Source organism: Tyto alba, unplaced genomic scaffold, assembly GCF_018691265.1.
Source record: "Tyto alba isolate M040663 unplaced genomic scaffold, T.alba_DEE_v4.0 Super-Scaffold_14, whole genome shotgun sequence".
Lineage (NCBI taxonomy): Eukaryota > Metazoa > Chordata > Aves > Strigiformes > Tytonidae > Tyto > Tyto alba.
In genome coordinates, this window is record NW_024881276.1 from 21355220 (window position 1) to 21370535 (window position 15316).

General features: G+C 38.6%; 1 protein-coding gene across 3 annotated transcripts in view; it reads right to left on the reverse strand.

Annotated features, from left to right (window-relative positions):
• RPGR (retinitis pigmentosa GTPase regulator) overlaps positions 1-15316 on the reverse strand; it is a 52947-nt gene that overhangs the window by 13047 nt on the left and 24584 nt on the right. For all 3 annotated transcript variants that reach the window (XM_042788679.1, XM_042788678.1, XM_042788677.1), the window contains one exon: positions 7685-7843. In XM_042788679.1, the coding sequence (XP_042644613.1) occupies positions 7685-7843 (159 nt within the window). The remainder of the gene's footprint in view (positions 1-7684; positions 7844-15316) is intronic.

A 15316-nucleotide genomic window follows, 5' to 3' on the forward strand; every position in this document is an offset into this window, starting at 1 on the left:
TTGGTAAAGAGAACATCCTGCCCAGAAGGTGTTGGAAGTTGAGTAAATGTCAAAGAAGCGTAAAGTCGGCAAAAATCTATGGTAACTGGGGGAAAGGTAAAGATGGCAAGGGGAGATTGTGACCACTGATTCAATTTAAGACCAGAAAGACTTGTCCTCCCTCGCCCTTTGAGTTTGTGCAGAATAATAAAAAGACACTGTAACTTTAAATCGAGATGAAGTATGTTGTTAACCAATGAGGAAAAAAGTAGTAAGAAACTAACCACTGGTCATTACAACAAACATGTATTCATGTAGTTTTAAGTGTATAAATATGTATCTTGTCTGTGTGCAGCGCGCTTGCTTTGTGGAATTACCACCTAGCACCCATCTTTGTGCAAACATGAAATAAATAAAATACCTCTGCTCTGTGTGTATATTGGCATATTGCACACCGGGTGAACGATCCCACTTATGGGACAACACCATCAACTCCAAAATCTCACACAGTTTTCAAAAGCAATATAGGAGTGGGCATCCACAGCAGAATGTGTGGAACAAGAATCGACAAAGAATCTGCTTTTTGAGAACTTCTTTGTGTCAATGAAACAGGGTAACTGAAATATCAAAGTTTCAGTACTGCAGAAGTAGTTTATATAGTGCAACCAAATTCTCAAAGCAGCCACAAGCTGGAGAAATATTAAAAAGAAATTATGTTACCATTCTCTCAAACTAATCCTTCACTACTGTCAGGAAAAGAAAAAGCAGAGGACAGACCAGATTCCATATTACTACCATAGGACACCTACTAACTTACATTGAACATTCCAATTTCAAAGGAACCATAATAAAATACTGTAACAGTACGTATGGAAATGTTCTTTCTGTGAAAGGGTTTGCCCTTTCTGCTCCTTTTAAATTATTCCATATTAAGATGTCATGAATTCACACCTTAAAAAAAGCCCAATGGTCTCATAATTTTTCAGATTGTAGATAAAAAATACTGAGTAAAGCTTAAAGCTGAGTTTTTTACTAAGCGTAATAGTAAAGCTCCCTCTGCTGGTGATTTAAGTGCAAGAAAGCAACACTTAGGCTCTTTAAAAAGTAAAACAAGTAAGAAATTTGCTGTAACATTTAGACTTTCTGTATAGGAATCAAGAAACTACACCTGAAAGATAGGAGCTTTCTCTAAGTGAACCAAAGTCTCATCTTCATTTTAGTAAATTACTTTCTCAGGGTCGCTGATTCCATAAATTCTGTTTAGAAGTACTGCATTTGTCTTAACATTTCTTTGAGAACTGGCAGATTTTGTAATTTTCAAATTATATGGCTTTATCTGATTAACATTGTTATTTTGAGTGGAGTTGGAGTTTTTTCACATTCTCTTTAATCCTAGCTTGAAACAGTCAATACCTTTTCTATTTGTGTGAACTTTAACTGTATAGGAAACTATTTTCTTTCTTCTGTTTGTCCTGACAATGAGGAGAATGGGCCAATGCAAAACGGGGTTATAATGCCTTAATAAGAAGAATGACTTCTTCTACTGCCCGTATACACCAGGGGCACCTAAATTTTGCTCCTCCTGAATTTGCTTATTATTCAATTATCAAGACACAGGGAGACAAAAACCTTACACCTTTCTTAAACGATTCACTGCTTTGGTGCAGAAGTGAAGCCAAACCTCTGTAATAATCTCATTTAGTAGAAGTGAGGTATTTTCTTCAATCTGTTTTTATAAATACATGGAAAGAGAAGTCTATGGCAAAGCAACCTCAGAGACTTAGTGATAAAATGACAGAGGTCAATTTCACCATTCTGAACTCAAATTTGTAAATGAATTTGCCTACAGCATGAATGCAAAAGGGGATATGGCCTCATGGTCACCACTTTCTTACTGTCCTCAGTCCCAGTAACAATATGGTTGGGCGAGACAAATAAAACATGCTGCCAGCAAAAGGGCAGATCCTGTTCCCCCATTCTCTCTCTTGAGTCCCCACTTGCATCGTCTCTGCTGCCCACCTGGCTATGAGGTGAGCCAGCCCAGCTGAGCTCACCAGGTTTTGGCGGGGTTTGCTGATATAGTCTCCCTATGGAATGGCCAAAGCAGCACCAGAGTGGTGCAAGGGGAGGAGAAAGACATGTGGCCAGAGCAGCATGAGGGAAGCAGCACTGCCTCCAGTGCATCAGTGAGTCAAAGAAAGGCTCGGCCGTGTTAGCAGCACACAGAAGAAACAGACGAGTCCTGTCTTGGCCTTGAGGAAGGAACTGCTGCCGCCACAGCAGCAGCAGCCCATGAGAAGGGCACTTGAAGGATGAAGAGAAATGGTTTCAGAGCTTGCACAGAAGCTGATGGCTTCACTGTTCCAAGTGACCTCCAGTACCAGAGTCCTGCGACTGCTTCTCCTTTACTTCCTACACTTTCTTTTTTGGAAGAACAGAGATATTTCCCTGCAACTGTGTATCTTCCACCTTTGCAGGCGTCTTCTGGATTATGTAACCGTTCTTTAATCTCCATGACTGTTGTCACTATAAATAAAATAGTCCTAGGCAAAAAATCTATACAGCTTTCAGATTTTTTTTTAACACATGCTGAAAGAACTGAGTGAGCTCTAAGAGTGTTTTTGAGATTCATGAATTCTTTGCTATGTATTTAAGGCTATAGACAGTCAAAAATCCATGGAAGAAAACCAGAAACAGGTATGCTTGAATCTCTCCATATAGATTAATTTCCCTTGAACATCATTATTAGTAGTAGTTTTACTATTACTACTACTGTTATGCCAATGGGCAATTCACTCTTACAATAGCTTTATTTTTAAACAGCTTATGCTGAGAAATGTTACTGTAAAAATCAGCTGCCAACACAATACTCAGTTCTACCAGAGCTAGTAATGGGATTTGGGGATTTCAGTATTAACAGTATACAGACTTAAGAATAGTTTGAAAAATCTAGATAATCCTATGTTTGAACAGTCAGTTCTGTCATGAAAAGGTAGATCTCTTTCACCCTTTTCATCTTCTTTCAAAAGGGTATCTTGACTTTCTTTTCTTTTTCAAAGACCTTGAGACAGAAGATGAAAAATCCAACATTTTACATACTAACACACTAATGTGCTGTATTGTTATGTCAAACAATCTTTTGTCAAAGGACTGCTTCACTTTTTCCTTTGAAGAGACATCTTTGCTTTCCTTCCTTTCAGAGAATAAAAGGAGGCAATATATCCTTTTATAGACAGGATTGTTTCCAGAGGATCTGTGATCACCTGAAAAAAACTGGAACATATTAAGGCCACTCCCAATCATCTGTTTCTTCTTGTCCAATTTCTAGATTCACAAGTTATTATTACTCCATGTTTTTTTTTAAAAAAAAGTTCACTTTTTTATTGAAAAAGTATGCAAATTGAGATTGCTGCTCTTTCATATTTCTTTTGAAAGTGACGATACCAACAGCTTTCATTTTCAGTAGGAAGCATTTGCAAGCAGTGTGGGTAGTGGATGCATTTTTTTTTAGTCTCTGAGAAAAGTCATCTGGGATGAGGATATGATCTCCTTGAACTGGCTGATTGTCATGAAATGAATGAGTTTGTGCTGCTACAGTGAGAGAAAGCTTTTGTGTGATAGAATTTTCAACTGTGATGCTGTTTATTCTCTAGAAAAAACGCAAATATTAAAGGCAGAAGAAACAATAAGACTTCTAAAGAAGATGGTTTTCAATACAATATTCAGCATTTCTAAAACCTTTTACCTTTAAGGAGTTTTTTTTCAAATCATTGCTCTCAACAGTTTAATTTTTTGTTCTCTGGGGAAAAAAAAATGAGTTTCCCATTTTGGAGTTTCAGAACAAAAAAAAAAAAAAAAGAAAAGAATTATTTTAATATATACTTTCTACCATTTACTCTGATACTTGCTGGAGAGATTCCAGACAGTAGCTTGATTTAATAACCCAGTAACAGTGATTCTTACCATACAAAATTGCCAATAGAATAGATAAGACAGTCATAAAAAAGAAATCAAATGAAGTGCTTTGGAATAGTCTAATTATGTATGACAGTCAGGAAGAAACTTGCCTTATACTCAGTAAGGTAACTGGATTATGCTTTCTTCTAATTTGATAAACTCTAAGTAGAACTGATGACAAGAAATGAGCCAAGATGTGCAACAGTCTCTCTGTATGACATTTTATCCTATTCTATTCCTATGTTAAATGAGATAAATGAAACAGAATATACAATAGTCAGACACTCACTCATTTTTTTAAGACTGAAATGACACACCCTGAAAAAAAGGTAAGACCCTGAAAAGATGAAAATCACATCAGTATGTACTGTGTTACTAAAGTCAAGCAACACCCATTTTCACAGAAGATGATACACGAAATTCAGTATTTCTTCAAAATTTTACTGCTTCCTTAATTTAGGAAAATTAGCTTACAGTAAGTATAAACGCTTATACCCCCCTTTAAAGACATATCTCTCATGAGAATTCTCAATTTGTGGTCATGCCACTTCATCTCAAGATGCAATATACACTTCAGTACTGATTTCAAGTTAAGTTTCTGGTGCAAAGCCTATAATGCAAGTGTGCTATACTCACTTTTAAATTATTTCAGTGTCCAAATCTATCTCTTTTCCCAATTTTCTCCCCAAATTTTGTTTTGAGTCAGAAAAATTTCTGTATGTTAACACTCCTGACGAAATGTATTTCACTTGAGACAGTATTCCCATCATCCTTTACTCTTTTGTTCAAAGTGTCTTACACTGAAGTTCACAGCTGTATCACATTAAAGAACATCTGACCTTTTACTCTTAACACAACAACTGCTAATCTTTAGGAAAATGTGTTTTGTTGCTGGATATTATTTTCCTCTCCTCTTGACTCAGATGGATCTTGGATACTATTTTCCTCTTCTCTTGACTCAACTGGATCTTCTCACACTTAATGCTTTGATCACCAACTGTCAGCTAAGTTAGCACTGAATTTCTTATATTCTCTCTACTACAAAATCTCTTCCCATAGGCAAGTGAATCTGACATACTAAGAAAATTACTTATTATGGTGTTTTCTTCACTGTAATTGTTTTTTCGGCATTTATATTTTGTCTCTTTGTTCTAGATCTTGTACAGATTTCACTATAATGATGATGTCATCCAGGTCTGTATCTTCCTACTAAATCTCTAGAAGTCATTTGTTATAATGAAATTTTATCACATGAAATACCAGTAAAACAAAGTATCTACTGGCTGGCTTCAGATTTATGGTTAAAAAAATAAACAAAAATGATAATAATTTTTTTCTGCAGAACTTCACTTTATAACCCATAAAATAATACTACGATTAATACATTTGCTAGCCCCAAATTTATGGTAATTTTTTTCCTAATAATGATAATGCTGATTTCATGTAAAGAAATTTATTTATGACATAGAATACTGCTAGAGTTAGACTGCATGTTGCTGGAAGAGGAGAGACAAAGGCATTGAAATGTAGACAAATGTTTGCATTATTTGCATAACCCCCATTTTTAGAAAGGGAAAAAAGGAAGACCCAGGGAACTACAGCCCTGTCAGTCTTCCCTCTGTGCCCAACAAGATCATGGAGCGGATCCTCCTGCAAACTGTTTTAGGACACATGGAATATAAGGGGGTGACTGGTGACACCAAACATGGCTTCACAAAGGGCAAATCATGCCTGACAAATTTGGTGGCCTTCTATGATTGGGGTTACAGCGTTAGTGGATAAAGGAAGAGCAACTGATGTCATCTACCTGGACTTGTGCAAAGCATCTGACTCTGTCCCACACGACATCTCTGCCTCTGAATTGGGAAGACATGGATTTGATGGATAGACCACTTGGTGGATAAAGAATTGGCTGGATGGTCACACTCAAGAGAGTTATGGTCAATGGCTCTATGTCCAACTGTAGAGCAGTGATGAGTGGTGTTTCTCAGGGGTCAGTATTGGGACCAGTGCTGTTTAACATCTTTGTCAGAGATGTGAACAGTGGGACTGAGTGCACCCTCGGCAAATTCATCGATGACGCCAAGCTGTGTGGTGCAGTCGAGATCCTGGAGGGAAGGGACACCATCCAGAGTGGCCTTGACAGGCTTGAGAGGTGAGCCTGTGAAAAACTCATGAAGTTCAACAAGGCCAAATGCAATGTCCTGCACATGGGTCAAGTGAGTGGATTGAGAGCAGCCCTGCAGGGAAGGACTTGGGGGTATTGGTGTATGGAAAACTGAATATGAGCTGCCAATGTGTGCTTGCAGCCCAGAAACCCAACTGTGTCCTGGGCTGCATCAAGAGAAGTGTGGCCAGCAGGTTGAGGGAAGGGATTCTGCCCCTCTACTCCACTCTTGTGAAACGCCCACCTGGAGTAATGAGTTCAGCTCTGGGGCCCCCAGTATAAGAAGGACATGGATCTGCTCAAGCGGATCCAGATTAGGGCCATGGAGATGATCAAGAGGCTGGAGCACCTCCCCTGTGAGGACAGGCTGAGAGAGTTGGGGTTGTTCAGCCTGGAGAAGAGAAGGCTCCGGGGAGACCTGATAGCAGCCTTCCAGTGCTTAAAGGGGGCTACAGGAAAGGTGGGGAGGGGCACTTTATCAGGGAGTGTAGGGATAGGACAAGGGGTAATGCTTTTAAAGTGAAAGAGGGCAGATTTAGGTTAGACATGAGGAAGAAATTATTTCATGTGAGGGTGGTGGTTCTGGCACAGGCTTCCCAGAGAAGCTGTGGCTGCCCCCTCCCTGGAAGGGTTCAAGGCCAGGCTGGACGGGGCTTTGAGCAACCTGGTCTGGTGGAATGTGTCCCTGCCCATGGCAGGGGGGTTGGAACGAGGTGATCTTTAAGGTCCCTTCAAATCATTCTATGATTCTATGATCCAATAGATTGGGCATCTCCATCACTATTAACAGACAGCTACTTAAAAAGTGACTTCCTAAATACCTTCCTAAATATTCAAGATCATTTAAATTTACTACAGAACGGAATCTTTCCTCTAAAATTTTCCCCCTCACACCAATACCACTTTCAAGCTCCTCAGAGGAAAGAAACATCCATCATCTTTGTTGCAGTAGAAGGTGCTGGCTTGTTACAAGTCCAGTTTAGAAAGGCAGTCAGACTTTGTAAAGTATCTCTTAAAATGCTATTTATTGGAGCTAAGACTATAAAGAAAAAGATGATAGTATCAATAATCTTATATCCCTTCAGATGCTGGGAATCCTGAGCTGTGTGGGATTGAATAGGTCTCCAGCCAGGCACAGCATGCTACACAGAGCCCATCTGTGGAAAGTTACCCCATTTTGGTCATTTGAGCTCTTATAGGATTTTCTTACAAGCAGAACAACTCTATTCATCATTTATACTGTCAAATAAAAAGGACATTCACATGGGAACTTGCTGATGAAGTTTTAGATAAAGGCAAGGAATGTAAGTGGGGCAACCAGTGGTACCAAGCAAGAGTTGCCTGTACGCTCCTCTGTTAAAATTAGCTGGTTAAATTTATTCTGTAGCCAAGGGATATGCATAGTACAGGCCTGTACTTAGGTTAACTGTTATGTGGATTTCTACCTCCTTGATGTACAATGGTCTGCCAGTTAGGATCACTACAGCATCTTACGTTTCAGTGGGATGTAAATTCTCTGAAGTCAAATGAAATTACCAATTAAGTTATAGGGCTGTTAAAAAAGCTAGTTAAATTGCATACCTGTCAGCACCACTGTGTGTTCTCCACCACAAGCAACCTTATTAACCTTTTCCATAATTCCCAGTACAGGCTGTGGGACTCTATTGTTCTTCAGCTGCTCAGGCAATAATCCCAGTTTCCCATTATCAGGTTCTCCAAAGGTATAGAGCTCACCATCTCCTGTGAAAATACAGAGTAGAGCAGGATTTCCAGCATGCACTCAGAAACAAGGATGCCATGTTAAGACTGCTGCAGACACGCATCAGTAAGATATAAAAGTATATGAACATCATGGGATAACTGAACATATATGTATAATGTCCAAACAGCTGTGCAAAGCAGTCTGCTTTGACGGGATGAGAAAAGGCTAAATTTTAGTCCCCTCCAAGATGAGAACCACAATATTTGGCCTTCAAGGAATCTAGTCAAGGGAAAAGCAAACCCATATATGTCCTGCTTTTGAGAGGTTATAATTCCCCCTGTAATCTGTATTTATGTAAACTGAAGTTGCTTGTAAGAATCTCAATTAAAACTGAAAATAATTTTACATGGAATTTTGATGGAATATCCACACTTTCTTCTTGTAAGATATAGAGAAAAAAATAAAAAAGTAGAGTAAATGACATGAAATTGTGTGTGGTCTGTACAGCAAGAAAAGTGCTATATATATCCAACAACAGGAATATAGCAGTGGTTCCATAGCAATAACTCCACTAGAATTAATTTCTTAATTAAAGAATTACTGAGAGGTCTTTACAGATTGCTTCCTTTAACTTCTTTCTGATCTGGTACATAATCATATAAGAAGACCCTTCTCATTTGCCCAGAATTTTTAAGAATCCAGTTCAAAAACTGTTCAATCCCAAATTTGACTAATTCATTTTACTGTCAAGTTTCCTTTGTTTCACCTTTTCCAATCACTCCCTTTGCTTTTTCACTGCTATGTAAGACTGAATTACCATTCAGTACAACATTCTATATATCCTTGTACCATAGTTAAAAAAAGAGAACATGTAAAATATACTTTCTATTGCTGTATTTACAAATTATCTATATTTATCTGTATCTTTTACATTTATCTACATTTTAGATTTATTTACATCTACATTTCTGAGTTTCTGTGCTAAGGGGCCCCCAACTATTCTAATAAGTCAGAGTGAGGTTTAGGTAGACAATGTTTCCATACTTCCAGAAAAGCTTCAATTTAATAGCTGAGTGTTCTCTACTCTTGAAAAAGATTACCTGTGAAGTAGTGTCCTCACCGCAAAATGTGGCCCACAATCTGAATTTGAAATTACTTAGCAAAAAAATCATCATAAACTATTATGTAAGAAAAAGTTTGGTTTTAATCCCAGTTGGATATAACAAAACACAAGGATTAAAAAAACCTCTCACATGGAGCTAGTCCAAGATAAAGAAATGTTTAAACTAGTGTAGGAGCTGCCTGCTAAAGGAAATTCAAAGAGATAGCTACAGTTATTAATCAACATAGTAACAAACCCCAGACATATACTCCATTATTAAAGCTCAGTCATCAGAAGCACCTATCTACAATATTTTTGGAAACATGCAGATTTGTACTTCAGTACAAAATGTACTTTTACTTTAAGAGAGATACATTTAGTGTTCAGAAATTTACTTTTACAGCATTTAGAGGCATTACTATTGCATGATGCACAAATATTTTTATTAAAAATCTATGAATTCCTCTCCAGCATGAAAGTTGGGTTGACCTTGGAAATGCTGGTCTTTTCCAATGAAAACAGATAAACTCAAAGAAAGCTTCAAAGCTGTAGCCTTATTTAGGTGTTCAGAATTGACGATTAGAGAAGTCCACCTCTCTCTCCATTAAACATAGCCAGAGCATAAGAAAACAAGCTTATTACTAGTTTTCTGTTAGCTTTTGTGAATATTCCTCCACTTGAGTAGCTGCTACATTTGTTGATTTTTCCTTGCACTTTGTCAGCCACAACTTAAAATTTTGGAATGTAAGGACAAAGGCAATGGCCAAAAAAATCAGCCTACAAAGAAATAGGAAATATGAAATAGCTAAAAGTAAACCTATGAATAAAAATGTAGAGAAAATGAACCTACATATGCATTCTAAAAAGCAAATGAGATCAGTCAAATTATTAAAAACAAGTTAATAAAAATTGAAGGATATGATTCAAGATGAACTGAAGTTTATTAAAACTTGGGCATACCAAGCCAAGACAGGAAAGGAATTTTATCTTTTTGAATTTTTAATTCTGATGATGAGAAAGTAAAAACTGGTGTCAGTAAGAAATGTTTCATTTTTTATTGAATCTGCCTGAGCTTTACTCTGGCAATACACTCATTTAAAATTTCCTTTTGCATGAATAAAAACTGAGCAAGAATTTCAGGCTGCAAAACCGCATCTTCATTTTGTATAACTATGGACAACTAGTTAGTAATACATTTTCATTTATGTCATCTGGTAAATCTAATAGATAAACCAGATTCAAAATGTTTTTCCTGGAAAACTCTTTTGCCAGCAATATATATATGTATATTTTTTTTTTCTTTGTGGCACTTGGATCTTGATTACTTTGTGTTACACAATGACTACAGCCGTGGGTGCAGAACAGAGCAGCACAGACTACTTTTGCCAGGACCCTCCATCAGAAGGGCTTTGAGTCAGTCTGAAAAGCCTTAAACTACTATGTCTTTTAATAAAGCAGTGCTTCTTCTCCCATTCTCTCAGATTAAGTAATTCTGGAGCAGTCATGTTGATCTGTGATGTATGTTACCTTCGGTATCGACAGTCCACAATAAGCAAAAACCATAATGATCTATTTTCTTCAAAGGAAGCCTGAGAATAGGTTTTCAGTGAATTTTGACTATAAGGAGAATTTGAAGTACAACTCTTATTTTACAGTAAAGTTCATTCAGGACAAAAAAAAAAAAAAAAAAAAAAAAAAAGAGGTTATACATTTTTTAACATGTCACCTTCAAATTAATTTAAATGCATAAATTTACCAATTAACTTGAAAGTTCTGAAAAAAATGTATGATATATTCAAAGAGTAAAAACTATAAAAAGATTTTTTTTCAAAAAAGCCAAATCCCTGCTTTAAATGGAAAATTGGTTCTAAGCCTCAACATAAAGTTGTAACCCAGTACTTTCACCAAAGATTTAGAATCTAACTTTGATGTCACAATATTTATTTGTAAAGCTTACAAGACCTAAGAATTTATCCTCTACCTTAGTCAAAGAAATGCCAGACTATTTTATATGGCTTCTATATTTTCTGAGATCACTTCTGCCTCTCTCAATGGCAGAGATGTGTCATGTATCATGTTCCTGGGCCACTAAGACTAGCAACCGGACTTCTTATCTTTACTGAATGCTCCAACTGCACAGCGAGGCAATTAGGGAATGACAATAATACCATTTTACTCAATCTCAAGCTTCCTGCAGGGCTTCACAGGGCTCAGGCTATTAAGAGCAGCCACGCACAGTCTATTCACAGAGCTACATTCTCCTCAGCAAGACAATGAAACAGGACAGCAGCTGTATTTCCCAACTATTAGCATCAGAGGTGTAACCACATCCTCCCAGTTGTCCTGATTTTTTCTATCATTCTGACATTCTCTTCCTGAACACACTAATTACCCCAATAATATTATAACACTTCATTTACCTGCATATATCTGTGTAGAAATACCCTTGTTGCATTCTTCTACACTTCTTTTCTAAGAGGTGTTTTGCAGTCATTTTGATGTCTATGTTTTTTAAACAGCAAATGATCTCAGCTGCAGAAAAGTGTATTTCGTTTCATTTCTAAACCATGGATTGTGTTTAGACTTCTCTGTTTAGTTTGATTTGCTGTTTTAATTCTGATCTCTATTCTTATACCTATGTGCAGAAATACTCTGAACAGGCTGAAACATTGCAGTTATTTGCAGCAGTATTAATTTTCTATTCTAAAACAGTAGCCCAATTAACAACAAAAAAAATCAACTGCAATGTGAGGTTTCCTGTAACCAAAACGTTCCATTGACAAAAAGAGATTTTATTAGGGATTATAGATGAAAAGAAAGAAAAAAAAAAAAAAAAAAACAACACAAAGAACCCTGTATTTTTTGGAAGGTAAGTATTGTTTTAAAACTCTTGTATCTGCCATAGATTTCTAGGAACAAGCTGATAAGCCACCAAAAGCACTTGGGAGTTTACTTATGCAGTTCCTTTTGAGGAGACCAGCACTTCTTTTTAAATGCTACTGCACTGCAAATATTAATCCAATCATGATCTAATTGTAAGAAACTATGAACTAAGGGTATTGTTTATTGAAATTTATGTTAAGCTCAATGTAAAGGTTAGGCGGCAAAAGACAGAAAAACTGCTTATGCAAATAGCTGCCAGACACCGCTTGTGTGAGACAAGATAACCTGTGAGACAAGATGACCGCGTGAGACAAGATAACCGCAATTGCTTACACAAACCAGATACTTGTGCAAGCAGAAGGGGTACTGATCAAAGACAACCACGAATGTAAAAATGTATAAAAAAGGAACTGTTTGAACTGATCAGTACGGCAGTTGGCGGAGCGCAGACTCCCCTGTCGTCCAGCGCTGTCTTTGCTCATATTCTACTTGCTATAATTAATAAAATTATAATTGGATTATGATCCATTGTGGTCTCAATTTATAACAATTTCATGGTGCCGTGACTCGGATAAGGAACGGTGGGCTTCTGTCCTCCGGGGAGGCGCCCCGCGGCAATCCGCGGCCCCGCGACTGATAGCCCACCCCATCCTTACCGACGAACCTAAATTCTAGAATAATGAGCAAAGGAGAAACCGGTAAAATCCCATAAAAATTCTGTGCACGGGAGTCCGGACGAAGACGCAGGATGCGTAAGTATATTGCGAATTTGTTCGCGGGTTTACCGTTCGGGCGGGATTGGGTTTCCTGGATTATAACGAATGAGAGGTTCGATATACTGAACCAAGCGAGTGCGGACCCTTAAGTACTGCGTTTCCCATTTCCCGCGAGGGACTGGGCCAGGAACAAGGGGAGCAAGTGAGTGTGTGTTTGTGGATAATCCAGAAGATGGGGGCGAAGGGCAGCAAGCCTTCGACTCCCATGGGAAGGGTACCCACTGTACCTAAGAATACCCCTCTGGCATATATCTTAGACAATTGGAGATATTTCCCTGGAACACTAGGGAAAGATAAGCAGAAAATGATAGAATATTGTACTAAGATATGGGGAGGGAAGAAGATTTCTAAAAATGTCTTTTGGCCAGTCTGCGGGTCAGAAGAAGATTGGATAAGGCAACAATTAAATCTCTGGGTTTATAATAAAAAACCCCTTAACCCGGAAGAAAGTCAGTATGCGGGAGTGTGGCTAAAAAGACTGGGAGCTAGACTTTACCCGCTGAATGAAATAAACTAAACAAAAGAAAAAGAAGGAAGGGTTAGACGAAACCCTTCTAACCCCCCCTCCTTACATTTCCCCTCCTGCTCCCACAGCCCCTCCAGAGGTCCCCAGAGCGCCCACTCCCCCACCGGAGTCGGAACAAGAGTCTCCCCCTCCTCCTAGACGTGTAACTAGAAGCCAAAAAGGGGCAGCTCAGATGTACCCCCTAAGGGAAATACCCATGGGGGGACCTCAACCCGTGATCGGATATATTTCCGTACCCCTAAACTCGGCTGACCTACGAGATTTTAAAAGAACCGAGATGGGAAACTTAATTGAGGACCCACTCGGAGTGGCAGAAAGATTAAATCAATTTTTTGGACCAAACCTTTATACTTGGGATGAGATGCAATCTATCCTTGGTCAATTATTTACTACCGAGGAAAGAGATATGATTAGACGAGCAGGAATGAGACTGTGGGATGCTCAACATGCCCAGGGACCTCAAGCGGATATTAAATGGCCACTCCAAAGACCTAATAGAGATAATCAGGATCCGGTGCATAGAACTCATATGCAGGACCTGAGAACTATAGTAATTCAGGGAATTAGAGAAGCAGTACCCTGTGGCCAGAATATTAATAAAGCATTTAATGAAATGCAAAAGAAAGATGAGAGCCCTACTGAGTGGCTGGAACGACTGAGGAAAGCCCTTCAGCTGTATTCTGGGGTAAATCCAGACGACCCTTTAGGGCAAGCACTCCTCAAAACTCAGTTTGTGGCAAAATCATGGGAAGATATCAGAAAGAAGATTGAAAAGTTAGAAGACTGGCAGAATAGAGGGTTGGATGAATTATTGAGAGAAGCTCAGAAAGTCTATGTAAGGTGAGAGAAAGAGAGCAGCAAGCGACAAGTAAAAATGATGGTAGCAGCGGTCAGAGAGGATCGTAAAGGACGAACTGGTAAACACAGATCTGCTGGAACGAAACAAGGGAACGTAGTAGTAAAGAAGGAACAGAGATGTTGTTTTTACTGTGGAAAGAAGGGACATATAAAGAAGAATTGCAGAGAAAGGATCAGGGATGAGGAAATATTGAAAACGGAATAGGAGAGCCAGGGGCTCTATATCTTAGGGGACCGGAGTCATCATGAGCCCTTGATAAAATTAAAAATAGGTCCCCATAAACAAGAGTTCACCTTTTTAGTAGACACTGGGGCTGAAAAATCGACTATTAAACAAATACCTGAGGGATGTAAAATTTCCCCGGAAAAAGTACAAGTAATTGGGGCAAAAGGAGAACCATTTAAAGTAAACAAAATCAAAAATGTGGTATTCGAAACTGAAAATAAATTTGGAATGGGTGAACTCTTGCTCGTCCCTGAAGCAGAATTTAATCTGCTAGGACGAGATTTAATTGTTGAATTACAATTAGAAATTAAAGTGAAAAATCAAGAGCTAACAGTGTCTACTTATCCTTTGACCGTGGATGAGCAAAAACAAATTAACCCCGATGTCTGGTACTCTCCGGACACAATTAGTAGACTGGAAATCCCACCGATTAAAATCCAAGTTTCTGAACCCCACATACCTGTGAGGGTAAAGCAATATCCCATTTCCCTAGACGGACGGAGAGGATTAAAACCAGAAATTGATCGATTATTAGCACAAGGAATCTTAGAGCCTTGTATGTCACCCTTTAACACCCCCATTCTGCCTGTAAAGAAACCAAATGGGAAATATCGGCTCATACATGATTTAAGGGAAATCGTTTAAGGGAGCACGGGGCGGCTAGGGTTAATCCCTTGCGGGGAAGTCCCAGCGGCAGGAATTCAAGGGGGGATGGGATTTGTGGATGTGCCGCTCACTAAGGTAGAAGTGAGGGCGTATAAGAATGAATTTAGGAGGTTTTTAGAGGACCCTGTGGGGCTGTCAGAGAAGATTGATCAATTTTTGGGACCCAGTATATATATACATGGGAGGAGATGCAGTCGATTACGGGAATTTTTTTTTCTCTCCTGAGGAAAGACAGATGATCAGAACGGTTGGAATGTGGATATGGGAGAGAGAAAATCAGCAGGGGATACCCGGGGAAAGGAAACTCCCTGTAACCCCTCTGCAGTGGAATCAGAATGAACAAGAGCGGAGGAGAGATATGAGTGACTCTAGGTCATTATAATAAGTGTCTGGAGGAACTCCTGAGAGAAGCACAGAAAGTAGATATTAGGAAGGATGAAGAAAAGGCTAAAACTAAAGCTAAAATTATGATAA